General features: G+C 37.1%; 6 protein-coding genes across 10 annotated transcripts; 2 read left to right on the forward strand and 4 right to left on the reverse strand.

Moving 5' to 3' along the window:
* The first annotated feature begins 4,128 nt into the window (after positions 1 to 4,128).
* LOC110935906 (uncharacterized protein MCAP_0864) lies at positions 4,129 to 7,028 on the forward strand. 3 transcript variants are annotated; one of them, XM_022178253.2, is made up of 4 exons: positions 4,129 to 4,303; positions 4,498 to 5,558; positions 5,683 to 6,422; positions 6,498 to 7,028. In XM_022178253.2, exons 1-4 carry the CDS (start codon positions 4,275 to 4,277, stop codon positions 6,819 to 6,821), a joined length of 2,154 nt encoding a protein of 717 aa, XP_022033945.1. In that variant the 5' UTR covers positions 4,129 to 4,274; the 3' UTR covers positions 6,822 to 7,028. The 3 variants fall into 3 exon arrangements, with proteins under 3 accessions (XP_022033945.1, XP_022033944.1, XP_035839502.1); XM_022178252.2 differs by having other exon boundaries at positions 4,135 to 4,303; positions 5,680 to 6,422; positions 6,498 to 7,026; XM_035983609.1 differs by having other exon boundaries at positions 4,145 to 4,413; positions 5,680 to 6,422; positions 6,498 to 7,025.
* A 176-nt stretch (positions 7,029 to 7,204) lies between these two features.
* Positions 7,205 to 9,830, reverse strand: LOC110935908 (putative aminoacrylate hydrolase RutD). 2 transcript variants are annotated; one of them, XR_002589541.2, is made up of 10 exons: positions 9,105 to 9,389; positions 8,891 to 9,026; positions 8,734 to 8,816; positions 8,537 to 8,637; positions 8,368 to 8,463; positions 8,242 to 8,295; positions 8,021 to 8,169; positions 7,823 to 7,940; positions 7,651 to 7,743; positions 7,205 to 7,567 (listed from the first exon to the last, which is right to left on the reverse strand). XR_002589541.2 is itself a non-coding variant. In XM_022178254.2 (10 exons), exons 1-10 carry the CDS (start codon positions 9,211 to 9,213, stop codon positions 7,368 to 7,370), a joined length of 1,134 nt encoding a protein of 377 aa, XP_022033946.1. In that variant the 5' UTR covers positions 9,214 to 9,830; the 3' UTR covers positions 7,205 to 7,367. The 2 variants fall into 2 exon arrangements, 1 of the variants encoding a protein (XP_022033946.1); XM_022178254.2 differs by having other exon boundaries at positions 7,651 to 7,738; positions 9,105 to 9,830.
* A 2,566-nt stretch (positions 9,831 to 12,396) lies between these two features.
* Positions 12,397 to 14,078, reverse strand: LOC110935904 (histone-lysine N-methyltransferase ATXR6). Its single transcript, XM_022178250.2, has 5 exons — positions 13,707 to 14,078; positions 13,496 to 13,567; positions 13,068 to 13,416; positions 12,767 to 12,979; positions 12,397 to 12,682 (listed from the first exon to the last, which is right to left on the reverse strand). Exons 1-5 carry the CDS (start codon positions 13,960 to 13,962, stop codon positions 12,523 to 12,525), a joined length of 1,050 nt encoding a protein of 349 aa, XP_022033942.1. The 5' UTR covers positions 13,963 to 14,078; the 3' UTR covers positions 12,397 to 12,522.
* Positions 14,079 to 16,550: 2,472 nt separating this feature from the next.
* Positions 16,551 to 21,410, reverse strand: LOC110935902. The gene is made up of 8 exons (XM_022178248.2): positions 20,973 to 21,410; positions 20,769 to 20,894; positions 20,578 to 20,701; positions 18,040 to 18,479; positions 17,621 to 17,697; positions 17,184 to 17,319; positions 16,865 to 17,068; positions 16,551 to 16,788 (listed from the first exon to the last, which is right to left on the reverse strand). Exons 1-8 carry the CDS (start codon positions 21,348 to 21,350, stop codon positions 16,723 to 16,725), a joined length of 1,551 nt encoding a protein of 516 aa, XP_022033940.1. The 5' UTR covers positions 21,351 to 21,410; the 3' UTR covers positions 16,551 to 16,722.
* Positions 20,846 to 22,621, forward strand: LOC110935905. 2 transcript variants are annotated; one of them, XM_022178251.2, is made up of 3 exons: positions 20,846 to 21,678; positions 22,032 to 22,194; positions 22,258 to 22,621. In XM_022178251.2, exons 1-3 carry the CDS (start codon positions 21,597 to 21,599, stop codon positions 22,493 to 22,495), a joined length of 483 nt encoding a protein of 160 aa, XP_022033943.1. In that variant the 5' UTR covers positions 20,846 to 21,596; the 3' UTR covers positions 22,496 to 22,621. The 2 variants fall into 2 exon arrangements, with proteins under 2 accessions (XP_022033943.1, XP_035839504.1); XM_035983611.1 differs by having other exon boundaries at positions 20,999 to 21,678; positions 22,039 to 22,194.
* A 169-nt stretch (positions 22,622 to 22,790) lies between these two features.
* LOC110935903 (molybdate-anion transporter) lies at positions 22,791 to 25,175 on the reverse strand. Its single transcript, XM_022178249.2, has 7 exons — positions 24,801 to 25,175; positions 24,531 to 24,675; positions 23,998 to 24,437; positions 23,640 to 23,905; positions 23,344 to 23,559; positions 23,159 to 23,261; positions 22,791 to 23,037 (listed from the first exon to the last, which is right to left on the reverse strand). The coding sequence occupies exons 1-7, from the start codon at positions 24,949 to 24,951 to the stop codon at positions 22,973 to 22,975; spliced, it is 1,386 nt and encodes a 461-aa protein (XP_022033941.1). The 5' UTR covers positions 24,952 to 25,175; the 3' UTR covers positions 22,791 to 22,972.
* Between the last annotated feature and the right edge of the window lie 1,123 nt (positions 25,176 to 26,298).

Here is a 26,298-nt window from a genome sequence, read left to right on the forward strand (position 1 = left end):
ACGAGGTGGTGAATCGTCAAGCAAAGGGAAGGAAGCGGTGGCGGAGTCGATCTTCAGAATCGAAGAGGAGAAAATGACCTAATTCAAGAAGGCCGAACAAAGAAAAGAAACAATGATGTCCCTAAAAGTTGAACGCGAGCAGGCGTACAAGGAACACTTGAAAACGATTGAAAGACAAAATGATTTAAAAATCTTGTGTGAAAACCACACCCATCTCGACGAACCGTTCAAGTCAGTTGTCATTCAACAAAAGCGCGCGATTTGCGCAAAGTGGGGTTGGGAGATGTCACCCGTCTAGTTGTTTTTTTTATTTGGCTATGTAATTTATTTTTAAAGTTTAATGAAATTTATAATTTAGTGTTTTATTTTTAATTTCTAATTTTAAAATGAAAATTAAAAAAATTGGAAGTGATAGAATTCCATCACTAGTGATTACACCCCTCCTACATTTCTATCACTAGTGATATAAATTTGGTTGATGACATGGCATGATTTGATTGGAGAGTGAGAGTGATAGAATCTATCACTAGTGAACCACCCCTCCTCCCCTAAGAGGAGGAGAGGTGATAGAATTCAATCACTCCTAATATCCAATCAACTCATACCATACTCCTAATATCCAATCAACTCATACCATGTTATCATCCAATATTCTATCACTAGTGATAGAAATGTAGTGGGGGTGGTCACTAGTGATAGAATTCTATCACTCTCAAATTTTTTTAATTTTTATTTTAAAATTACAAATTAACAATAAAACACTAAATTATAAATTTCATTAAAATTAAAAAATAAATTACATAGCAAAATAAAAAACAACTAAACATTGGAAAAAAAAAAAAAACTAAACGGGTGGCATCTCCCAACCCCACTTTGCGCAAATCTCGCGTTTTTGTTGAATTACAATTGACTTAAACGGTTCGTCAAGATGGGCGTGCTTTTCACACAGAGTTTTAAATCATTTTGTCTTTCAACCGTTTTCAAGTGTTCCTTGTACGCCTGCTCGCATTCAACTTTTAGGGACATAATTGTTTCTTTTCTTTGTTCGGCCTTCTTGAATTGGGTCATTTTCTCCTCTTCGATTCTGAAGATCGACTTCACCACCGCTTCCTTCCCTTTGCTTGACGATTCACCACTTTTCTTGCGTCGTGGCCTTGTAGGTGTATCTTCTTCAACGGGGTCATCAACGGGTTGATCGGGTTCGTCAAGGGGGTCGTCGTTTAAGTTCATTTGGGGCAAGTTATCCGACGCGGAAGTCGTGTAGTTCCCCGAATCAAATGTCTTTGATCTTTTCGAACCTCCTCGTTTTTTTTTTGAGCCGTAGGACCACGCATGTCAACCAACTCAACCGGGACCCACTTCGGGTGATTTCTCGCAACTTCCCATGCCGCCAAGTGTGGAAAACTCCTCTTTTTGTAGAGATAGCAATACTGTTCGGTGGCTTGTCGCATTATTGTCGCCTCGCTCGCTCCACTTTGTGGGTTTCGGTTCTACAAAAAATATAAAAAGGTAATGTATTTAAAAAAAATCTGTTTAAAAAAACAGCTTTCTGTTTTTTTAACAAAAGTTGTTTTCTGTTTAAAAAAAACAGTTTTCTGTTTTTTTAAAAAATAAACTGTTTTCTGTTTTATAAAAAAATACTGTTTTTTGGTTTTTTTAACAAAACTGTTTTCGGTTTTTTTTTTAAAAACTGTTTTCTGTTTTTTTTTTAAATTAATTGTTTCTGTTTATTTAAAAAAATAGTTGTTTTCTGTTATATTTAAAAAAACAGTTTCTTTTTTTTAAACAGTTTCTTTTAAAAAAAACAGTTTCTTTTTTTTTTAAAAAACAGTTTCTTTAAAAAAAACAATTTCCGGTATTTATTATTAAAAAAAGATTTAAACTTTATAAAAAAAAACATACCTTTTGAATGAAACAAGCGTTGAACTTACTAATTTTCCCGTTCAAATCCATCCATTTCGACGTCATTTGGTCCATGTTTCGTTGCTTTGCACCAGGAAGTCGGCTAAAATGATTAATGACCCGTCTCCAAAACGTATCCTTTCTTTGCTCGTTGGCATGTTTCTTGCTCTCCGAGATGTGCAAGAACGCCTTCACCAAGGCCACCTCCTCCTCGCTCGTCCAATGTTGTCGGACGGTTGGGACAATTTCTTGAACGTCATCATTTTCTTCTTCTTCCTCTTTTTCTTCCTCTTCGTCTTCTTCTTGTTGTTCTTGAACGTAATCATCATCTTCATCGTCGTCAAGACTTTGTTGTGGTTCACGATACGTGTTTGCAAAATGATGGATGATGGTGTTGGTTTCTAGTAGTGGGTCGAGTTGGTGGGGTTGGGTTTGATACGTTTGGGGTTGAAATTGGTGAGGTTGAAACGGTGGGAGGAACGGTTGGTTTTGATACGTTTGCGATTGGAAGGGTGGATATTGTTGGGTTTGAAAGGGTGGGACTTGCTCGGGTTCGTCTTGCAACCTAAAGCGCATCGGCTCGCCAAGATTCGCTCGAACCTTGGGTCTTACGGGATTTTTCTTCGTACCCGAACCTCTTTTTTTCGAACCCCCACCTCTCTTGCTTGAACCTTCCATGTTTCTTGTAAAATTATTTAGATTGAGTTGGAGAGTTTGTTGACTTTTTGTATTGAGTGTGAGAATGGTTTAGAGAATTTGTTGTTTTTTTGAATTGAGTAGTGAGGATTTTATAAAAAAAAGGCTTCAAACGGTCAAAAAAAATTACAAACGGTCAAAAATCACATCCAAACGGTTGCTTTCAACGTTCCAATTTTGAAAATCAACGCGTGATACTTTCAACGCGTTTAAAATACCACGCGTGATGAACTATGCGGCGGCGGTGTTCCGTTGTTGTTTAACGCGTGATGGGGTGGCATCACGGACCACCCCGCCTCCCCTAATACCATTGCAAGGTACGGGACTTGTCCCACATCGGTTGTATGGGCAACTGATGTGGGGTTTATATACCAAATGAGCTCTCTCACTCACCAGACTAGTCTTTTGGGTTGAGTTCTCTTGTTTGGTATGTAACATTGATATCTGAGCCAGAACTCGGAGTGGTGGCCTGGAAAGAGCCAGCTGTGACCAACGAGGACGTTGCCCTTAAGGAGGGTTGATTGTAATGGACTAATACCATTGCAAAGTATGTGACTTTTCCCACATCGACTGTATGGGCAATTGATGTGGGGTTTATATACCAAATGAGCTCTCCAATCCACCAGACTAGTCTTTTGGGTTGAGTTGTAAGAACTCAGAAGTTGCACTTTTTGAAAATGAAAGGGACTCAAAATGACTCTGACAACATACCAAATGGACTTAAATTGCAGTTTAGTTTAGTGTTTGTACAATATAATTCTTTTGTAGTATAAAATGAAGAGAAGCAAGGAATAAAGATTGGTACCCAGATACCAAGGACCGATCATTCCATTCCAATTTTTCAATAATAATCGAAATGATGAGCAACCAACCTGCTTGCTTGCTTGCTTTTTTCTCTTCCTCCTTTACAGGTCTTCTGCTACCCTAATCTTGGAGATCTTCTTTCTTTCTTCTTGGAAATCCTTCATTATTTTGGTTGGACCCAACCCAATCCTTCCTTCTTTACAGATGAACAATCTTACTTGAGGATATCATTGTCGTTGATCTTTAATTATTCCATCACGTGTTTCTTCACCGGTTCTGCTTTTGCAAGCAATCCCCCCCTCCCTATATATTTGCTTGCTTCTTTTCTATGGACATACCACTCTGTAAAGCCCACACTTCATGGAACTTTTTGCTGTAAATAGTTTTCTTGTTTCTTTGGATTTAATCAACTGTTGTTAGTCTTATCTTATCCCAACCCAATTTGGCCTGCCTGGGCATCATTATACTTCCATGCAATGCAATGCAATGCAGTGGGGTTGCTTAAATATATATATGTTATTCACTAGTGATTTAGTTTCTTAAGTGAGTATCCAAACTAGAAAGAGGAACTAAAAAACCCTTTTTTATATAGTTACTTACTTACACTCACCTGTTTATCTGTTCTTTTTGTATAATAATAATATAATAATAGGGACAAAAATACAACCAAGATTTTAAGCTTTTGTCTCCTGGCCCAGAAGAGAAAATAAAAGTTAAGAAAGTGGGGTCTTGAGGTCTGCCTTTACTGAAACCAATGGAACAAATTATATTGCTCTTTCCCTCCCTATACTCATCACTTACATTATTAAGTACCTTCTATATAATTATTAATACCATCTCATTTTATATCGCTTATCCAGATTTTTCTCTTCATGCTCCACTTCAACTTCAACTTCATCTTGTAACTTCTGCCACTCTTTCCTGTCATTAGATTATATTCACTTGTACTTTTTCTACCTAATATTCTCAGATCCCTTAATTTTTTGCCACAACAATTTTTATTTGTTCAGGGTAAACACATGCATACCCTTACTTCCATGTAGTTGATCTATGGGGAGACTAAACATATAGTTTTTTTTTTTTAATTTTTTATAGGCATAACCAAATTCTTGCTATGAACAAAAAGGAGATCACAGGATCATGTGCGGTTAAACTCGATGAGAAATCGAGCACCTTGTATCCTATGCTTATTGGGGTTTCATGTGCACTCTTTTCCTTCAAACACTTGTTAAATCGAACTGAAACCACACATGAAATGGTTGGCCTCATGGGTTTGCTTCTCTGGAGAGTTGAGAGAGAAGAACAATTCAATTCCGAGAAGGGTGAGCTTTTAGATAAGCTCAACAATGCAGAAACCGAGATCAAAGAGTTAAAAAGAAGGCGAGTTGAAGATGCAAAAGCCAATGAGAAAGTTGTTGGCATCTTTGCATCACATGAACAAAGATGGCTAATGGAAAAGAAGAAACTTACACAACAAATTCGTCTTCTTGTGAAAGAATTACAAGTTATCAACACAAAGAGAGAAGAAGACATATCCGAATTACGCAGTCAGCTACAAGAGAAAGATGAGTTGTTGGAGGAAGAGAAAGGTAGGAGGAAAGAGCATGAAGAAACTGTAAAGAAGGTTGAGAAAATGAATCAAGTGTTGAGAGAAACGTTAAAACGTGAAGCTCAAGAGCATTCGAAAGAGATTTGGAAGCATAAAAGTGCATTTATTGAGCTAGTATCAACCCAAAGGCAGCTTGAAGCAGAGATGGGTAGGGCTGTTAGACAAGTTGAAGCAGAAAAACAAGAGCTTGATGCAGTCTTAGAGCAAAAAGAGGAGTATGTATTGATGACACAGAAGTTGTCAATGGAACTTATCAAAACACGCAAGGATTTGGAGCAGAAAGACAAGATCTTGTCAGCCATGCTCAGGAAATCTAAAATGGATTTGGCTGAGAAACAAATGTTATTGAAACAAGTCAAATTGTCAAAGAGTAAAAGACAGCAAGCTGCTGTACAAACCCGATATGAGAAATACTCGCTGAGAAGTATGCTATCTAGAAATCACAAAACCAAACTGCCAACCAGCAATTGGCATGAATTAGAGGAAGAGCAAGACACTGCTTCTCCCCTTTCTCAACAACCCATCACAGAAGCAACCGACGAATTGGGTAAGGATTCTTCAACTTTGTGCACCAGAAGAATGTCAACAATTTTATTTTAGGGTCAAGCATTCTTTAATTTAAACATCTTGATTGATTATGTCTTTTGAGTTGTAAATACTGGTTGCAGCAGATATGAGACAATTGGAAGGGTGGGTTCAATGTGAAGCTGAGAAATATGTAAGTGTCGTGGAGGAAAGGCATCAACTTGAGGTGAATGCTTTTGCAGAACAATTGAGACTCAAAGATGAGAAACTAGAAGCTTTTCGTTGGCATTCAGTGAGTACGGATATCGAATTGAAACGACTTCAATCTCAAATTGAAGGACTTACCCATGATCTAACAAAGCTCAAAGAACAAAACCATAAAGTTGAAGCATTGTTACTGGAGCGTGAATCAGAATTGCATTCCTTGAAAGAGCAAATGGAATCAGAATCATATCTCAGAACGCAATCTATAAATCATGATCAAGAAGTTTGCTTAGAAGAAATCTCAGAGGAAAACTCATTGAAAGATACAGTGTTGACAGTCCAATCTCCTGATAAGGAATTTGAAGATAACAAGAATACATCTATGGATATAATTTCGGTTGGTGAAGAATGTGGGGTGAAAAAAGATATTCAAAGTGGTGGTGAATGCATATCAGCAACAATATGGAAGATGGATCTTCATGCTCTTGGGGTGTTCTACAAGATCAAGAGGCTTAATCAACAACTTCTCATGTTCGAGAGGCTGACCGGAAAGCAAGAAAGTTGTGAGAATAGCAAACGTGATGACAAGAGTCAGTTTTCTAGCCTCATGTGTTTGGTCAATAAACAAGTCAACAGATACCAGTCTCTCCAAGACAAGGCTAATGATATCTGCAAAAGAATGGTAAGATTTCAGATTCATTTACTTGACTGCTTGAAAATCTGAATACTTATGTCTTGTTGGTTACTTTCTACACAGTATGAGAATGATCGAGATGCAAGCAGCAGGGGATGTATAGCTGCAAAATCGAAGGAAGAAACTAAGAAATTGGAGCACTTTCTTGAAGAAACATTCCAGTTGCAGAGGTACATAGTTGCAACAGGGCAGAAATTGATGGAGATACAGTCCAAGATTGCTTCTGGTGTTGAAGATGATGCCAGTTTTGACATGAAGAAATTTGCTGATTGCCTTCGAACCCTTTTTAGGGAAGTCCAAAGAGGTTTAGAAGTTAGAATATCTCGAATCATAGGGGACCTTGAGGGCCCACTTGCGTGCGATGGAATGATATATCCAAGAAATTAGTTATTTGATTTGTCATAGCATATTGCTGAAGAACATTGAGTATGTATAGGAAAGTGTTTACCTGAATTTTGTATAGGGAAATAAACAGATTTTGATGATGAATTATAGAAAGATTGAGCTTCATTAAAAAAAATATATATATTTTTATGCTCCTAGTGCCTTTTGTATGGCTGAGAGTAGTGCATTACATACAGTCAGAATATTCCAATGGCATATTACTCCAGTTATTCCATTTATATAGCATGCGGTATTCTCTCATTTCAATTTATAAATCAATGCATACTAAAGAGATGATGTTCGCTGTTGCAGTGCAGGTCCAGCGTATATTTACAGCTCAGTCTCAAGATTCTAAACAGCAGGTATATGAAATCTCCATAGTCAACTCATCTCAAATGCTCAATTATATTTTATTGAAGGTTACTTTGAAGTATTTCGATAATATTAACATGTTACAACTTGGTTTGCGAGGCTATATGCCCAATTGTCAACAGGGAAGGGGAGATTAGGGTGTAAAGTGATAACATTCCACATATAAAAGAAGCCCTGTTATTGTGAGAGGGCGGTGCCTATCCTAACCGGTTTTAGACGTCTTAAAACTCTTTTCATGTGCTCAGATGCCACCATGAATAAGCCAATTATGTACAATAATTTGAGTCTCAGCCTTTCTGTAATCCCGACATTGCTGGCTGGATTGCTGATTTCTGTTTCGGAATCTAACCTGCTAGATGATGATGACATCCAGCAGCCTGAAAACAAAAACCACAATACATTTGTTGGCTGAAAAGTGAGGAGAAATAGCATAATAAAACAATTAATAAGCAAGGGTTACCGGAGCTCTCAGGTGATAAATTTGTCCACTCACTCGGGCTTGTCTTTGTTTCTGACGCCTTAATCAAATCCAGCAGGGCTTCATTGACCTATCCTTTCCATCATAATATATAATAAGTTGTGGTTTGTGTTTGCAATAAGTGAAAATAAACAGATTACCAAATATATGGTACCTCTTTGGTCCTCTCGTGACTCACAAGATGACCTCCAGGAAGTTGTATCATCTTTGCAAATGGATATAGCTTCTTTGCGAGCCTTTTTGCATGAGATATTTGAGCAATGACGTCATGCCTAGGCAATAAGCAATTCATAACTTTGGTAAACTAGAAAATGGAAACAGAGATGTGTGAGTCGTAATCAAATGATGATACCTTCCATGAATGATAGATATTAAGAAACCTTGTGCACGGATCGCTTCAAGTTCGGCTTTTGAAACTTTGTGTGTCCAGCAAGCATTGATCTGCCCATCAAATCCATAACTTGACTGCATCCCCGTTGCTGATATCCCTTTAACATATTCCTGACAAAGCACGGGTTACAGATGAATAAATAACTGAGAACATGTTGTGTCTGGATGTTATATAGTCCTTACTTGATATAACACTTGTCTTCTTGTTTTATGTCCAACATATTCTTCAAGGTATTCCTGCACGGAAATTGTAAGAGAAGTCTAAAGTTATTAAATAAATGCAACAGATAAAGAAGGTGATGGAGGGACCTTTGTGTAGTGAGTGTCTAGATCAACATCTGCTCTTTGCTCTGGAGTTTTGGCTCTCAAGAAACGCAATGCAATGGATAATGTGTGACGATCAATCTGCATGCATACATACAGGAAGGTTAGTTTGATTGGGACGGAGGGTGTTCCAGCATAAGCACAGGCGTGATACCTTGGGGAGACATTCATAGCCTCCACCAGTTACGTTAAGTAAAGCCAAAGAGAGAATCCTATCCGGAGAGATGGCAGCCAGTTTACAAGCGATCATACCACCTGTATAATCAATCAATATTAGACTTAGCAACCACAAGTAGAAGAAGAAGAAGAAGAAGAAGAAGAAACCTATAAATAAATAAATATATGACTTACCCATTGAATGACCAAATACATGAGCTTTCTTCCAACCCAAATGATCCATTACAGACAATGCATCATTAGCCATCACCCTTGTTCTGCACACAACATCTACCTTAATATTATTATTATGTATGCAAGCATTGATAAAGAAGGAAAGGCGGCCACTTACGTGTATTCAGCTTTATTTTTAGGTATAGAGCTACGACCCATTCCTCGATTGTCAAAAGCGCACACTTGTATACCACTTTCATCATTAACGAGCCCCTCGATTTGTGGGTTCCAAGAATCGTGTGTCCCAGCCAGTCCTGACAAAAGTAAATTACTAAAGAAGATGGTGATGATATATATAGTCAAAGGAGCTAGTTAGCGAGACAGAAACACACCTATGATCATCAGAACTTTGATTGGTCCACTGCCATAGGTTGTATAAAAAATATTTATAGAGTTACTCTTGCCATCGTTACGGTACTTTCTAACGTTGCAAAACGGCATGTTTAATTTTCAGGGAAATGAAATGAAATGAAATCTTTTAGATGTGTGTATAGAGAGAGAGAGAGAGAGAGAGAGGATGAGGATTGGGGATGGAAGGTGTGTGTTGGGTTCTAGAAAAGAAAATGAGCATGTGGTATAAAAGGAAAATGGAGGGACGGATTTTAAAAACAGCAGACACGTATGATATATATTTTTTTTTTTTTTTTTTTTTTTTTTTTTTTTTTTTTTTTTTTTTTTTTTTTTGAATGGCTAACGTTACTCTCCCAAACTCCTATATTTACAAATAACTCACCCTTGCTTGGAATTGAACCCAAGACCTCCCACTAAGAGGCAAGAACCTCTACCAAGTGAGCTAGCCCCACTTAGTCAAAATATGACGGTCGGTCAGCAGTGGCAGCTTAGTCAAAATAAGCCAAGTCAACCCAACCAATCCATTTCATTTCATTTCGCTTCTATTATTATATTTGGAAATAATAATCTATAAATGTTAAATAATTAATAATATAAATGAGAAGTTGTACACCCGAATAAATAAAAAGCATTATGTTTGTTTTATATTAGAAATCCTTCCTTTGAAATAGGATATAAAAAGTGTGGTGAATATTCATCACTATCCGAAAAGAAAGATATTCAGGCCTAGAACAAGTTAAAGCCTCCAATCATGGACAAGTGTCTGGAGTCATCGTCACCTCAACTTTGTGAATGAAATCTTTTTTTTTTCTTTTATCAAAAAAAAAAAAAAAAAAAAAAAAAAAAAAAAAAAAAAAAAAAAAACCCTCAACTATAGGGTATCTGCATTACCGGTATTTGTGGGGAGTTAACGCAATGCACGTCTCCGTCCATGGCCATTCTTGGTTGTTTAACAAACGTTTTATTTTAGACATCCACCGCATAACAATAACCAAACAACAGGATAATAATAATAATAATAATAATAATGATGATGATGATGATGATACAAGCACATGCGTCTAAGATAAATAAACTCGGGCTTGCAGACTTCAATTTATCACCACAACCTCATAGGATGGATGTTTACAAGTGTCAGTTTCATATATGCACATACCTAAAACCATGTGAAATGTTAAGAAACCATTAGGCAGGCAGTAGCAAGATGCATGGTTTGCTAACAGACAATAAAAGAAACAATTTCCACATGGACAATCAAACAAAGTGCTTCCAATCAGGGAGAAGAAAATAACCAACCAGCACCAAGCTTGTGTTTGGTGGGGTACCATGGCTGATACTTTCTAAGCCTAAGCTGGTAGAGGCAAAGGGTCTCCAACTCAAGTACGTAGAGCCACTTCTTATAAGCAAACATCTGCTTGAGATGGCATGTTCCTTTTCATTGCAGCCTCCCTTACTCACCTTTCAGAGTAACGTACCTGAGTGTTGCTGACTTCACTATTGAACTTGACCTCATCAGATTGTGTCGTACTGTAATCATTGTTACAAGGTCAAATACAAGCCTAGGAACAACATGGTTAGTTATAATTACATATGCTGGTGACCAGTATAACACTATATTAACATTATTATTCAATATTTCAAAGATATGGTATTCCATTCAAGTATCAATATATATATCAGGAATACGGTATATAAGACCAAGTAGCCATCTATGGGTTTTGTAATTGTTTTTGTGTCCGCCTGAATGCCCAAAAGTATTTATTTGAATCCAAAAAAAAGGAAAAAGTAAACCAATACACAGGACTAGATAAAAACAGAAAGAGGTAATAAATACCTAAAAAACAGAAAGAGGTAACATGAATACCATATGCACATCTTCAAATCAAAATACCATTAATTTTACATATCTTGCTTCATACTAAAGAAGAAAAATAAATTAAGTCAGCTAGCTGGTAACTAATGATTTTGATATACAAACATAAAAAGAAACAGTTAGCGGTCAGTTTTCGATGATAGCCTAACCTCAAGCTCTCATGACACTTAAACAAGGCATGAATTTTAGGTAACCTAACATGTTCTCTCAGCTGACAAACACAAATGACATTGATATTTGAGTTTGATTTTTTTTTAAAAAAAACACCATGTTTGCAATTTGCACAATAGAAAAGAAGAAGGTATAGTATCAAGGTAGCAAAACAACCAAGAGGCCGTGAGTTTTAAAAAAGGGAAGGAGGTTGCTTGAACATATTCTATATATGAGAAAGAAGATCAACTAAAGGTCATTAACATGTTAGGTACAACTTGGGGATATTTACTCTAATTTATAGCAACACCCCTGGTGTGATCAAATGCTTTGTTTTGCGGCCCAATCAGTTAATATTCACTCGTATCAACACTAGAAGACAATAACATGGCGAGTAAGTAAAGTATTACCTAAAAGGAGTATATAAACCACACAGTGACCATCTTGTCTGAGGAAGTGGAAGATCACAGTTGTCAGAACGTTGGAGTGTTTTGTGAGAAACAAGGGAAGAAAAGTCATCTGCTCGCCACCATGGTTGATTCCAATCTGAGACTCTAGTTGTGAGAATAGCCTGGAACTGAACCCACTTTCTTATCACAACAATGGATACATTAACTCTGAATCTTAATATATTATCTCACTAACATTCAACAAGCATCTATGAAAAAGCAAACCTGCATCTGTTTCACTTATCAAAATAACAAAACTCTGATACACTGAAATGAATGATCTGTTTTATAGAATCCCAGAAATCAAGAGTTGATTATGAGAGATCGATTACAAGGTTAACCCGATTCAAGATGGGTAATATATCAATTACATATTAAATCGGATAAAGATAAAAACACCAACCACATCACAATGGAAAAACAAAGAAATGAATACTAACCCTAATACTGATAAAAACTTCCCGATTACTTTCCCTCCACTGATTTCTCTTGAATTAATAAATTTAGGCAGGAACGTGAATCTGTGACTTGACCCGTTTACCAGCCTCATTCTTTTCTAATGTTAATACCTAAAAATGTCCAACTTTATTTCAAGGTTGATTTATATCAAACCAAAATGATTGGTGTACAGTATTTTAACCATGAGCAGCTTTGTAAGTCTATCAATACACAATGCCCAACCACTAGTTAAAGGTAAATCATATTCAAGAGGACCTACAGAATGTTTGGTTCATTAATGATTTTGAGAAACTAGAGAAAACAAACTGTGAAACCAACCAGAGTCAAACCACAATATATATATATGTCTAAATAATTAAATCCTCAAAAAGGGTAAGCAATGGACAAAGTACATTCATTGAACTGTTGATATAAAAAAAGATGGGATGTTTTCCCGTATAACTGAAGAAGAATCAAGTGAAAAGATCATCATACAAAATGCTCAGTAGGATACTCATTTTCATATGCATTGTAGTCATAATACAATCTTTCTCCCTTTGATATATCACGGTTAGCCACTAGCAACACCCTGGCCTCCCCATCTACATTGAATCTCACACACTTCAAATTCTGCTTCTTTCTCCCCTCCCTGTTTTACACAAATCAATCAATATATAATATAAATACTTCATTGTTAATCAGGTAAAAGTATCCCTCACAAAAACAGACTTACGGTGTGTGATTGTTGATGCCATTGATGAATCTGGCAATATTACTGCGCTTGTCAGGGCAAATGACCAGAGTCTTTGAACAAGTAGCAGCAGAGATAAGAGTCATTATACTGTCTCCATCATCGTTTTCACGGTTTCGCAGATAATCAACATCCCCAACATACTCTGTGATGATTGTCATATCTTTAATGAATTTATCAGCTTCTACAGTGAAACTGCAGCAGCAGGAGCATACTAGAGTCAGTTAATAATAATTATAATCTGAGTTTGAACAAGAAAAAGAACAAAGAGAAGTGCACTAACCCTTCAAGAGGGTCAAAGACAACCATGAGAGGTGGGCATTCCCCTTTCCTCATCAAAGTCTTACACAAATTCAAAGCCTCAGTGTCTTCTCTTGATAGAAGCTGCATTCCCCCCTTCTCAAAAGCAGGGCAATTAGCTGACTTGGGAGCCATGCCAGGGATGTATGTAAGCTCATTACTGAACTCAGCGCCTGTGGCTGTCAACGCTGTGGCCAGGGAGGCCATCTGTTCTAGCCTTCTTGCAGAATCCTCACTTGGACTGTAAGCCAAAAGCCTCCTCCTTTTCTTCTTTAATGCCCCAAGGCTTCTTGTTCTCCGTCTTTTCTTGTTATTATTATCAATGTCTTCTACTGCAAATCAATAACAAACATCATGAGGAGGGACCCATCCTATCCCTATCAAACATAATATGAATAACAAATTACATACCTTGGCAATCAGTTTCATAGGACCTCTGGATGCGGAAGAAGTCAATGATTTTGGTTTGAACCAATGGAAATCCTGTCCACATTACAATTATAAATTAACAAAACAGAACTGGGGCATCAAAAATTAGGGCAAAATGAAAAAAAAAAAATAGGGCAAAAAAAAAGTTTTAAGAGTAAAAAAAAATTAGGGCAAAATGAAAGAAACAACATACTTGGAATGGTTTTCCGATTAGATGAGCAAGAAGAGCAGAACCATGAGCCGATTGGAACAGAGGGAAGGATAGGTCTGAGGCAAAACAAGTGAAACCCTCGGTCACATTGGTCGCATAAAAGGAGCTCCGATCCGAAATCACCCGACCCGCATTGTTCGCATCTTGTGTCGTCGTAGTCTTGTTTCTTGGATTTGGATTTGGAAGCTTGAGTCCTCCGTCTAGCCACAACTCTCGGTGTAGAAGCAGAAGAAGCCATCGTTGAGGAAATGGGGCCAGGTGTTGCTTCTATGTATACCTCTACACTCCGCGGGAATCCGGAACCAGTTGGCGCCCTAATTTAATTTTACCGCGTATTTGGGGCTAAAACCCAGCAAACAAAATGAATCATCAAATATAGCGGCTTTCTAGTTTTGGTGTGGTAACCCTTTATTAAATTTTGTTTTTTAAATTGTTGTTTTTTTTTTTTTTTCATATTAACTCATTAACTAAATACTAATAAAGTATTTAGTGATATACTTTGATATACATAGACACACACCAAAATTGGGAAGCCTTTCGATACAATTTTGTAAATACTAATATTTAATTTTTTTTACGTAAATGGCTCCATAACAAGGCTGTTCATTGCAATTTTGTATGTCATCTTCATCTATGACATCATCAAACAGATTTGATGATTGTAAAACTATAATATCAATGTTTTCATCGACCAAATCAAATAACGCATATCAAATCCATAAATCTTGATATGCGACTACTTGTAGTATTAGGGTTGGATAATCGTGGTCACCTCGATGGTGTTGCCCTTTCCAAGCAGTTAGACAAGCAACCCACATCCAATGCGTACAAGCTAAGCTACCTATCATCAAGGGAAACCGTGTATTCATTGGTGGGTTTCATATAAAAGTGGGATGCCGGTAGACGTCAGATTCCTCATATGTTGCCTTCCGTAGAGGTTGATAACACCTAATAAGATCATGTGTAGTGGGAGAGGAAGATAATGCCCCACCCTTGCGCATTATCCGCCATATGGCGGTCCAGGCAACTTTTGGGCATTATCTTATAACTGGTGTAGTGGTCTAATGCCCCTGCAGTTATTACCCATTATTATTTTTGTTTTTTTTATTAAACTAATGTTTAAAATGTGGTAGTGACATGATTGGCCAAAAGAATCTCACCAGGCGTTTGATTTGGAACGCCCCAATTAAATTTTTGAAGAAAAATGCCCCTGGGGGCGGTAGTGGGACATTTTTTTTGTTTTGTTTTTTTTTTTTTGGGGGGGGGGGGCGGCCAAAAAAAACCCACTACGGGTGGTCTAATATAAAAAGGATTATAAACAACAACAACAACAACAACAATAATAATAATAATAATAAGAATAAATTAAAAGAATACTCTTTCTGACATTCGTAACTACTCGTCCCATGCATCCGTTGCCATGTTGTACGCCAGCTAACGAATTGCGGCTATACATTTTGCAAACCAGAGAATCCAAGTTTATATCTAGCATCTTATATATACTCGCGTTCTAAATCGCCCGAAATCTAAAAAAAAAAAAGTCAGCGACTCATACAAAGGGGTTTTAGCAAAATAATCATCTACCAAACGTTGATGGGCATCCAACCAATCTCATTCAAGGGGTTCTTGTCTTGTATGTGGCTGAGACAATTCAGCTTCATTTCTTAAAAGTTGAACTGTCTCATTAGCAGCTTGGATAATCAAGTCGTCTTGCATTCCCGCGTCTTCCTAAAATGAGTCGAAAGACATTTTTTACAAAAAAAAATTTGGTGAGGATTTAAAGTGTTTAAGGGTTTAGGATGTTTTGTGAGTTGTGATTAGGTTGTATGCATGGGCGTAGCTTAGAAGGTGGCCGGGGGGCGCCCAACCCCCCGAACTTTTCAATCAGTAGTGTTATATATGTAACTTTCGTATAGAAAATTTTGGGTATATACGTTTTCGACCCCCCGGTTCTATAGAAAATTTTGGGTATATACGTTTTCGACCCCCCCCCCCCCCCGTTATTCGGGTCAAGCTTCGCCACTGATTGTATGTTGTTTGGTTGAATGATTTGCGTAATATATCTAATGTTTATTTATTTTTTTAAATGGCCGTTGGCAACGATCATTGCCATTCAAATGACCAAGTTTCAACTTTTAGCGCTCGCCAAGCTGACCACGAAGCCCTTGATAGTGCCCGGGAAATGGTGTTGGTGGGGCTCTACCCCACACTAAGTGGTCTAAAGAAAACCAATTTACCACTAGGGTAGAAGTCCTTTGGTGTGACTAGTATTAAATAATCCTCATTATCTATAAAAAAAAGTTTTAATTCATTTAGTTTTTAATCATTGAAAATATAATTAATTTAGTTTTTAATCATTTAAATTTAAAAGTATTTTCATAATCTGTATTTTAATTTTGCTGATATTACCAAAATCTAAATATTGTATTTGTTAATTTTTTTTATTTGTCTATTTAAATCTCTAAAATAATTTGTTTACAAAAATTAAACGTAAAATATGCTGATAATGTGAAAAAAAGTAAGGATGTGTGATATAATTCGTAGCATCTACTAGACATTACTAAAAGTAAAAGTAAAAGTAAAGTTGAAGAAGTGTATGAAAATGTTAGCATATAATCTCTGTCATGGATACATGATACATCTAACATGCAATATGTGCCATCTACAAGACAAGAAGCCCTATCTATATATTAAAAAGAAATTCTTAGCCATTCTGCTACTGATTGGGCATGTAAATCTGACCAACAACTCATGGCTCAAGCTAAAACTCGCAGAGTGCTCGAGTCCCCTATTCACTAATGACTAAACTATCATTTTGGACCATCATTTGATCAACTCTTAGAATGCATATATTATCGAAGGAACTTGTACGGAGTGACATTATCATATGAAATGAAACAATTTTTTTTACAAAATTGAAATGATGTGCTTTGTGTGTCGTTGAGCCGCATCTACTCAAGTAAAACAACAAAGAAAAGATTTAGCCTAAGCTTCCAGTTCAGTCAGTTGAGGTAATCTTACAGACATCAATGAACTTTTGGACTGCATTGTGATATTGTGTTCCCTGCAATTAATGATCCAAAGATTACTTTCTTGAAAGTAACAACAACATATGATGAAAAGAGGAGCATGGTGGTTACCTCCCAGTAAAGTTGATTGCAGTCTATGCATTGCCAGAACTCAATATTCCTGTCGAATAAACAGTTGGGGATAACTTGAAATCCCTTTGCTGCTTCAAGGGCCTCTTCAATTGACAATGGTTTCTGGATGAATTTGCCATTGCACTTTGTGCACCTTGACATCAGTTGATCCTCACATATTTTCAACTCGAAAGTTTCAATCACCTGTTACATACATTAAACACCTCCACATTATAGCAGTTACCTACAAATATTTGGTTTTACACAGGCGCTCTCAAAAAATCAACTAGTTAAAAGTATTCTCGTGTAACTAAAATACCTCAAGTAGCTGGTCATTTTTTAGAAGGCTCCTGACCCTATAAATCTGATTTCTTAACAGATATTCATGTCTCAATAGCTTGGCATCTCTGGTCAGAATAACCCTCTTCTCTTTAATAGCCTGATCTATTAACTCCCTGAAGATGAACAAAGAAAAAAAATCTTAAGAAAATAGACATGTAAGTAGAAAGATGAAATAATAAAGTATAATATAATACTACATAACTAAGAATAAAGTATCTCCATCCCAGTCCCCTACAAGGACAACTTCCCACCAACTAACTAAAGAATGCATCAGCACCTCTGAATAAAAATGAGTGGTAGGTTGTGTGGAGTAACGATGACAGTGAAAAAATTCATACCACTACACTCAAAATCATAACAATAACAGACTTTTGGACTTGATTAAAAATGATCAATTTCTTTTAAGTGCTGTACCTAGTTTCCGGCTTTTTAGAATAGGGAACAGCAGCATCAATTCCAACACACCTTAAATGTTTTGCCAATCCTTCCACCTGAATTAATCAAACAAAAACAAAACCACTGTAATAGTATTTCCAAGTCCTACATTTGGCTCCGTGATGAGGAGAACATATTATATAAATATGGAATTTTCATATTGGGATGTCCATATACGGTGCTTTCTTTAAACTTTAGCAAAACCTACTCAGATGCTAATTTTAAATATTTCTACTACTTTTTAATTGTTAAAAGGCACTTCAACATGTGACAATAGTCAGTTACTTTTCTTAAACTACATCCCAGATCAAAAAATAGTTAAGTTGTTATAAAGGGACTAACATTTAGCAAGAGATTTTGGAGTAAATTTATAAGAAAAATAACAAGTGTGAGGTTACCATGACATCACAGAGAAACTTAGGGCATCCATCACCACCCAACAAAGAGTCCCATGGTGGTGGGCCTTGCCAGTCATCAATAGTATCAACTTGTTTTTCTTTGCATGTAAACCCAGTAGAGGATTTCCTTTTTCCTTTCTTTTTTGATGTTCTAGGCTTTCCGTCTGATTCCGTTAAAATTAATTTATCACCATATTGTCTTACAATCTGCAAGAGCGTATAATCCATGGGGGGTATGCTGCTGCTATCCCAACTTGATTTCTTCAAACTTGCTTCCAGTTGCCTTCGAGGGTATTCAAGCATAGTAGCTCTCACCATCTCTACAGCTTCACAATATGTGGTCCTCAATATTCTACTAGAATTATCAGGTTCCCGAAGAATTTGCCTTAACCCAAGATTTAGATCTGAATACTCAACTTCAGTGAGGCTTTGAATGGTTCCTGCAGTCAACATAACCTATATAGGCTGAGGTCATTGTAAAAAGGGCTTTTTTTTGGTATAAGGTGTAGGAAAAAAATCTATCCCTTAATAGCATCAAATGAAGGTGAAAAATATTTAGTGGCAAAACTATAATAAATAAAAAGTTAATACGTACAAAGGAGCAAAATGCCGAAAAAGCAAGAATGCAGTCGCACATCTTTAACTTATGCTTTAAATTTAAAAAAAATAGTTTCCACCAAACTACTAACCTCAAAATATATAATCTACTTCAGTCTTTTTACTAAATAATTCATATCATATTACTAAATAACTCATATCATATACTTCTGCCACGAAAAACGTTATGATAAAGAACACTCAATTTTCTGCGCTCTTGCCAGCATCTAGAATGCTATACTCTTTAATTTACAAGAGCCTTGTTATTTTTTAACAGCATTTGTAATAGAATTTGATGTATCGCTGATTACAACGTTGCATCAAAATGTACATTAGTGCATACGAAAAGTAAAGGTCAAGGAGATTGTACCCCTAGCAGTGGCAATTAGCAAGTGAGGTCAAAGACACTACCCTAGCGGACTTAGGGGTCGTGCACCGAAACCTAAACGGTTAGCAATGCACACATTTGCAATGGTGTGTCAAACCCCATTACAACAATGCATTGAACTTGGAAAGTGTGACGCACCGTTGTAGTGGGTTGACGTGTCATTATAAAGCTTGTGCATCAAAACGCATTACATGGGTTCTTCCAAGTTAGAGGCACTGGCGTAATGGGTTTTGATGCAATGCAAAAGCTTTATAGCAGTGTGTCAAACCATTACAACGGCGTCACACTTTTCATGTTTGATGGACACGTTGGAAACCCTTTTGTCAATCCATATAGTTTGACTTTTTTAGCTATAACGCTTAAAAAACAAATGAGTTGTGCTAACTATAATTAGAGAGAAAAAATGATATAAAATGCATGTTACTTTTCTCATAGACGAATTCACAAACACTTAATGTGCACACATAAATGATACAGGGTACAAGTTAAGAAAAACAACTATATATGATATGCCAGTTTGTGCTATCTTTCTCACACTCAAAACTGCAAACACCTGATGTGCAAACATAAATAATATAAGAATCTTCACTGTTTTTCATATAATATTGTAAAAAGACAATGAAAATCTGTAAAATCAAATAAAAGAAAAGGATGTCGATGTAGATATTTCGTCACCGTGTAGGGTTACCGTTGGGCAGTCGAGGTGAGGGTTTCTTCACTGTGGATAGACTATCGGTGAGAATTTCATCAATTGAGATATGTTGTTGATAAAGATGCCCAACTACCATGAGTATGACTATGCCATAAGTAGCCTTCTATGAAGAATATTATATCATAAGTAACGTCCAGGTCCAACTACTGTGAGTATACCACTTTCTAAAGTGCAAAAGCATGGTTTACAAACAAACTGAAGCAAACTACAATCATAAGTGATAGTGATTCTACAAGTTGAACTTGAATGAGCAATGAGCTAATGGTTTTGTGTTTATGCCTTCAGCTGTCCATCTAGTGCTATAAAAAGTTGACTCGCCCAAGCTACTTTTTATTGAATGGCAAAGCTTACAAACTCCTAAATTACACCAGATAAATCCTAATCTACTCCTTGCTTGCGATTGAACCCAAGACCTCCCACTAAGAGGCAAGAGCCTCTACCAAGTGAGCTAGCCCCACATTGGCATCCCATAATATAATAATATTTCATGATTTGTGTGGGTGCATTCTTCGTATACAATATTTCCATAGTTGTGTTGGTGTAAGATTTCCTAACATAAACACCCAAACTTAAAATGATCATGTAAGAATGTCTGTTGTTTGTTCAAAATTGAAAAGCTGAAAACAGGGCAATAGAAGTAAATAGACACAATGTGTATGGGGAGTTTAAACCGGAGGATGACACTTTCGTATATCCTTATCAATGTTATATACCAAGTCCTCAAAAGTCTCAGCTTTGGAATATAAAAAATGATATTTGTGGCTTTGATTAGGAATGCAGCAAGGTAATGTATATAGTATTATGTTCATTTAGAAACACAGAAAGGGAATGAAAAACCTACCTTGTTTGAGAAGTCTTTGCTGAAAAACATGAAAAATGTGAATCAAACAAAGAGCGTCTAAAGCGGCGTAAGTAATTTGGTGTTGTGTAAGAGGACGTAGAGACCAATCGCTGCATTGAAGTTCCTGAAAGAAAAAATGTAAGTAAGGTGTGGACTGAAAGAAAGAGAGAGAGAGAGAGAGAGAGAGGTACCTTTGAAAGAGAGATGCCTAGAAGTTCCTGGCATATGGATGAAAGGCTGTTTGTCTTTTTTCTGGTTTGCTTGTGGTGGTGTAGATGACTACTGTATATGCTTGCAATATCCAAATACGGCTCCACCTTATTTGTTTGTTTGTTTGTTAATTAATACCACAACACAACAAGCAATCAATCAATTTCTCATGGAATACTACTTACCCTATTGAAACCACCACCACCACCAGAATGGGAACGAAAAGTAGAGGAGAGGTAAAGCAGGTCCTGTTTAAATCGAAACCCTAGCTTAAGAATATTAGGAGAGAGGAATACGTGAGTGAGTAGGTGGTGTATATCGGGCAGAGGAAGCTGTGAAAGGTCGAGTAGGAAAACAACAAGGGGGGAGTCTTCTTGGTTGAGTAGTCGGCAGGCCATCTGGAGAAGCAAAACGGGAGGAAAAGTGGCCTGGTGAACTCGGACGGGCTTCCATTCGGCGTCCAGTCCGATGATGGAGGAATGACTTACTGCCCATTTTAACCGACCGAACTCGGGAGAATCGGTGGAGGACACCAGGTGGATATCACAGCCGCTGGCTTCCATGTCTTCTACACTTTTCCTTCCGGCTCCCTGTCTGTCTTGTCACCTCCCCATATATCACCAAAACCTTTTTATTTTAATTAAAAATTATAAATTAACTAATTAAGTACGTGACGTGGCGTGACGTGAGGAAAGATAAGAAGGTCTGTGACACGTGTGGAGTTGGTTACTTGTTGATGAGGCATACATACATACATAGAGAGATTGGATTGGATTGGAAAATCAATCTATCTGAATTCTTTCTGAAAGATGGAGAACCTGCCTGCCGATCTCTGTATCAAAGTTTTCTCTTTCTTGGATCTTCATCAGGATCTAGTCGCGGCTCAACAAGGTCAGTCAGTCTTTATCTCTTTTATTTTTTTAGTGTCATAGCTAAGATCTGTAATTGTATTCAAAGGGGAATACTGACTGGTAATCGATCCATCTCTAATAGTAATGGTAATTGGTCATCTGAATTCACCGGTTAATGTCTAAAGAAAACAAATACAACACTTGATCCAGTTTTTTGTTTTCTGATTACATCAACTTAAATATGCTGCAATTGAAACAACTCCTCACTGGTTGCTAGAAAGGAAACTATATAATAAACACAGGCATAGAAACATGAGTATGTATCAAGTGACTTGTTGTGTCAATTCTGCACTTGAGTTAGTTACAAGAGGGCTTTTTTTGGTGTTTCTCAAGTTTGCAGGAAGTGGAAGCTGGTGGCTTCAGAAAATGATCTCTGGTCTAACCTATTTAAACAGCGATGGGGAATAGACCGAGCCGTATTTTATGCACCTGTTGATTCTTCTAAATCATGGAAAGATGTATATGCAGTTCAGGATCGATGTGACCGTGTTGGACTGTAAGTAATTTAATTCAACAGCCTCTTGTTAAAAAGGGATGACTGAAATGTTACTCTATCCAGGGGCCTCAAGATTATACGGGAGGGAGATGACTATTTCCTGATCCACCAGGGACAAATTCAAAAGCATTTGGGCTCAAGAAGTCTGCAACCAGACCATGCAGCAGCAGCAGGCTACACCCGAGATGAGATCATGGGTAGAAATGAGCGTCAGATGGGGATTCTTGATAGAATCTTGTTCTTCATTGGAGACCTAGAAACTGCTTCAGCACCTGCAAAGCGAGGCCGCCATCTCCTCTAGTTGCTGTTTATTGTATATCTGTCTGTCTGTATTCTTATTGTCTGTAATGTAATTTATTATTGGAACATCATAAAATTTATTGTATTGCTGTTAAATGTTTATTATGCATTGTTCCTTCTTTAGTCAGCTCCAACTTCCAACTGATATTTTGTGGTTGTTCAACTTACTAATTTCTATTTCCACAATTCAATATGGCTGTTTCTACAATTTAAGAATACCCTACGATGGATCCAATCAGGATTCTGATCATCCAACAAAGCATGTGACCATAGGCATAGCAGCAAGACTTGTGTGATGATGTTATAAAAGAATCATATGGTATTTAAATAACACTCAAGACCAAAGTTGTTAAGGTCTCTCATACAAGCAAGCACAAAATAGAAGCAAAATTATACATCGCAGAAATAAGGCGCCTTCTGGCTTTGGTGTAAATAATACTTTCTTCAATAACTGTCTTCTTTCAACCTTGTAATAATTTTAGTCATCATTTAGGGGCTCAGTCTCAATGTCTCTCTCTTTCATCGATGTCCAATCATCCAACTCTGAAATTAATCACACAAAACAACTCTTTAACAACAGTAACTTGTCACTGATAGGGATGTAGCTTTGTGGTGGTGCATAAATAATGTAGTCTGGTATAAGTTGACAGCATAAACCACTTACTTGACTTGTCTGTTATGACTAGTAATCGCCTCTGCAGCACTGCAGCCACAAAAAGAAAGATGGAGCACATTCCAAACATGATTGTTATAGGGAATGCATTCACCTGCAATTTCAAAGCACAACCAAAATATTCTTACGCATCAAAAGCTAAAGAAAATACTCGAGCTTGAATTTGAATTACGTACATTGTAGAGGACGATGCAGACGAATATATTGAGAGGAATGCGGAAAAAGTTCATGATGGTGCTTCTGGCCTCCTCAGGAATGTATTGGGATCTCATCTTCATGATGGATGGCCAAAAGATTCCAACACAGCCCTCAAATGCACAAAACCCAACAAGTTGAACACTAGCCCCCAATGAGATGCCTCCATCTTTCATCTCAGAAGAAGATACAAAAAACTGTCACAAATAACAACCCACAACATTTTCTGTCAATAAATGTGAAAAAAAGTGTTAAATGTTAGACAAAAACCCCGTACATTTGTGACAATTGGAAGCAAAAGTGATGCTGCAGAAACCAAAAACACAATCTGCATGTAGCTCTCAACTCTAGGTGAGGTGCGGGCCATCAATCGGGCAGCAACTGAACTTCCCAGCATTGATGCTAACATGAATGTGGCAAAAATGAAACCATGTGGAATCTCCTCATCATTTGGACTCAAGGCGGGAGTCCATAGAAAAACAAATGTGTACATGGAGCCTTCAAACAAAGACTGTATAGCTCCCAGCAATGCAATTTTCTCATCTGACACAGAATAATAATAATAATAATGAGTGAAAGGGGTATTATTATTATGAATGAAGCATTTGAGTAGGTTAGGTAGGAGGATATGATACCAGAAGCAATAGCTACAGCGGCACCCTTGAACTGAGAAAGAAGGTCCTTGTTCTCGGAAGGGTCTCCGTAGTTTTCACCCCAGGATGAGAGTATAATGGCCATGCCAAGGGCAAGAATGCATGCTGCAGCATCAAAGGGGGCGACAGGTCCAAGGGCTGCAACATCAACTAAAAAGTTGCCAAACAGGCCAGAGAGGATGGCAATGAGACCATTGCCGAGGAAGATGGCCTTGGAGAAGGTTAAGGAGAGCCATTGTTGTTCAAAGCCTCGCTTGTTGTGTTCGGCAACAAGCCAAGATTCAAATGCTGAAAAGAGGAGAGAGGTAGCAACACCGCCCAAAATACGGCCTAAGAGTAGAACTTTGTATTGGGGAGAATGTTTGGTCATGCAGCTGAGTATGTAAGTGATGCAGTATGTGATACATGCTCGCTTACGGCCCCTGAAATTCATCATATAGATTTATTTAGATTTAGATTATTATTATGGATTATTAAAAAGAGAATTGAATTGAATTGAGTGAGAGCATAGTTACTGTTTATCAGCTAAAGAGCCGACGATGGTGCCAAAGAGCATGGATGAGCCAAAGCCAGCAATGAAGAGCTGCCCGATATCCCCCTTTCCGTAGCCATATGTTGTATACAGGTAGTAGACATAGGGACCCTGCAACCAGTCCCCAGCTACACCACCCAAATCAAATCAAATCATTTAGTTAGTTGTTTGATTTCTTTCAAATCTGACTCAAAGATCCCGATCCGGCAATCAGATCTTAACCTAAATTAAGAAGAAAAGGAATGAAAAGTACCCATCATGAGAGAGTAAACAAGGAGATAGTTGTTCTTGAAGGAAGTAAAAGCCTGGGAAGTGGTAATTCGATCTTTGTTGGTCTTACTCAACTCCAGAGCGGCGACGATCAACCCTAAAACCCCAAAAACCATGTAATAAAACACCTCCATTGCTCACCAACGGATCCTCCTCTCCTCTCCTCTCTTCTGTCTGGAACTAACTATCGCTTCGTCTTCCCTTTCCTCCTGTCAAACACAGTTGAACGCGCTTTGCTTTGCTTTGCTTTGCTTTGCTCTGCCTTCCCTTCCCTTCCTCGGCATAGAAAGAAAGAACCTTCAATTCATTTTAAAAGTCCCCCATCTTCTTTTACTATTTCCTCTTTTACCCCCTTGTTGCTACAAACAAACCCAACGTTCCTTCTGTTTGTATTCGTTAATTCAACACCAACACAAAATTCGGTTTGTTTTGTTAAATGAACCAACATAAAGAGGGGTATTGTTCATTCATTTATGTTTGATAATGTGTTCATTTATGTTTGTTTGTTTTAGATAGTGTGTTTTCTTTATTTAAATACTTCAGATTTTTGTCAAATAAAATATTTAATAAGTACCAGTGTGTTATATTTCTGTTCATGAACACTTGTTTGTTTTTATTTGTGTTCATGAGCATTCGTTACCTAAAATTAACAAACAAACAGGAATACACACATTTCCTTAACGAACGAGCACGAACAGAAAATCCCATTCGATTAATATTTATAAACACTTATAAACAATAACAATTTTTCTAGGATGTCTTCATAATTCATTATTACGCCTTCAAATGTTGTATCTTTAGAATACTTGCATTCAGATAAATTAATAGCACAGGCTAGGATTTTATTGTAGAATAATCAAGACGTGATGACAACACCACTCCTTAATAATAGATTATGACAACGTGCCTCTTCAATCAATTTTCATTTTTGTGGGTTAGTTATTTCTTATCATATAAGAATAGAGTTAATTGCCCGGATGGTCCCTGTAGTTTCATGTTTTTTCACGTTTAGTCCCCACCTTTTGGAAATAGCAGATATGCTCCCTATGATTTGCCATTTTGTTACTCGAATTAGGGGTGAGCAAGAAAACCGAAATAACCGAACCGTAACCGAGTAACCGAAAAAACCGAACCGAAACAAAAACCGACGGTTCGGTTTTCGGATTTTTAATAACCGAAAATTTCGGTTCGGTTTTCGGATAAACGTTTTCAATAACCGAAAAAAACCGAACCGAACTGATAAGTTACAATCCATATATTTTTATGTTTAAGTTTAAATTGTTTAAGTGTTTAACCCAATGCTAGTAGAAAATGTTAATTTTATTCTTGAATGTAAAGTGTTTATAATAAAAACATTATAACTGAAATGATTTGTTATTACCTATAAGATATAACAAAATTTAATATAAAAATTAAATTTAATAAAACTTTGAAGAAACATAAAAATATATTAGAAGGTTAGGTTTATGTAAACAATACTA

The sequence above is a fragment of the Helianthus annuus genome, chromosome 14 (assembly GCF_002127325.2).
Source record: "Helianthus annuus cultivar XRQ/B chromosome 14, HanXRQr2.0-SUNRISE, whole genome shotgun sequence".
In the NCBI taxonomy this organism is placed as follows: domain Eukaryota; kingdom Viridiplantae; phylum Streptophyta; class Magnoliopsida; order Asterales; family Asteraceae; genus Helianthus; species Helianthus annuus.

Bases quoted from the DNA above. Each gene is read 5' to 3' on its own strand.
- LOC110935902 (XM_022178248.2), bottom strand. From the start codon at position 21,350: ATGGAAGCCAGCGGCTGTGATATCCACCTGGTGTCCTCCACCGATTCT. The intron at 17,069-17,183 runs GTATTTTAGTTA...TGTATGTAACAG, and splicing joins AAAATGACCAGCTACTTGAG to GTGATTGAAACTTTCGAGTT. The intron at 16,789-16,864 runs GTAACCACCATG...CATTAATTGCAG, and splicing joins GCAATCAACTTTACTGGGAG to GGAACACAATATCACAATGC.
- LOC110935904 (XM_022178250.2), bottom strand. From the start codon at position 13,962: ATGGCTTCTTCTGCTTCTACACCGAGAGTTGTGGCTAGACGGAGGACT. The intron at 13,417-13,495 runs GTATGTAATTTG...ATTGATTTGCAG, and splicing joins CTATGAAACTGATTGCCAAG to TAGAAGACATTGATAATAAT. The intron at 12,980-13,067 runs GTTAGTGCACTT...CTGCTGCTGCAG, and splicing joins GTCTTTGACCCTCTTGAAGG to TTTCACTGTAGAAGCTGATA.
- LOC110935903 (XM_022178249.2), bottom strand. From the start codon at position 24,951: ATGGAGGTGTTTTATTACATGGTTTTTGGGGTTTTAGGGTTGATCGTC. The intron at 24,438-24,530 runs GTAACTATGCTC...GATGAATTTCAG, and splicing joins GGCTCTTTAGCTGATAAACA to GGGCCGTAAGCGAGCATGTA. The intron at 23,906-23,997 runs GTATCATATCCT...ATTCTGTGTCAG, and splicing joins CGCTGTAGCTATTGCTTCTG to ATGAGAAAATTGCATTGCTG.
- LOC110935906 (XM_022178252.2), top strand. From the start codon at position 4,275: ATGCTCCACTTCAACTTCAACTTCATCTT. The intron at 5,559-5,679 runs GTAAGGATTCTT...TACTGGTTGCAG, and splicing joins AGAAGCAACCGACGAATTGG to CAGATATGAGACAATTGGAA. The intron at 6,423-6,497 runs GTAAGATTTCAG...CTTTCTACACAG, and splicing joins ATGATATCTGCAAAAGAATG to TATGAGAATGATCGAGATGC.
- LOC110935908 (XM_022178254.2), bottom strand. From the start codon at position 9,213: ATGCCGTTTTGCAACGTTAGAAAGTACCGTAACGATGGCAAGAGTAAC. The intron at 8,817-8,890 runs GTAAGTGGCCGC...TGTTGTGTGCAG, and splicing joins AAAAATAAAGCTGAATACAC to AACAAGGGTGATGGCTAATG. The intron at 7,568-7,650 runs GTAACCCTTGCT...TTTTGTTTTCAG, and splicing joins TTTATCACCTGAGAGCTCCG to GCTGCTGGATGTCATCATCA.
- LOC110935905 (XM_035983611.1), top strand. From the start codon at position 21,524: ATGAGGCATACATACATACATAGAGAGATTGGATTGGATTGGAAAATC. The intron at 21,679-22,038 runs GTCAGTCAGTCT...TCAAGTTTGCAG, and splicing joins TCTAGTCGCGGCTCAACAAG to GAAGTGGAAGCTGGTGGCTT. The intron at 22,195-22,257 runs GTAAGTAATTTA...TACTCTATCCAG, and splicing joins CGATGTGACCGTGTTGGACT to GGGCCTCAAGATTATACGGG.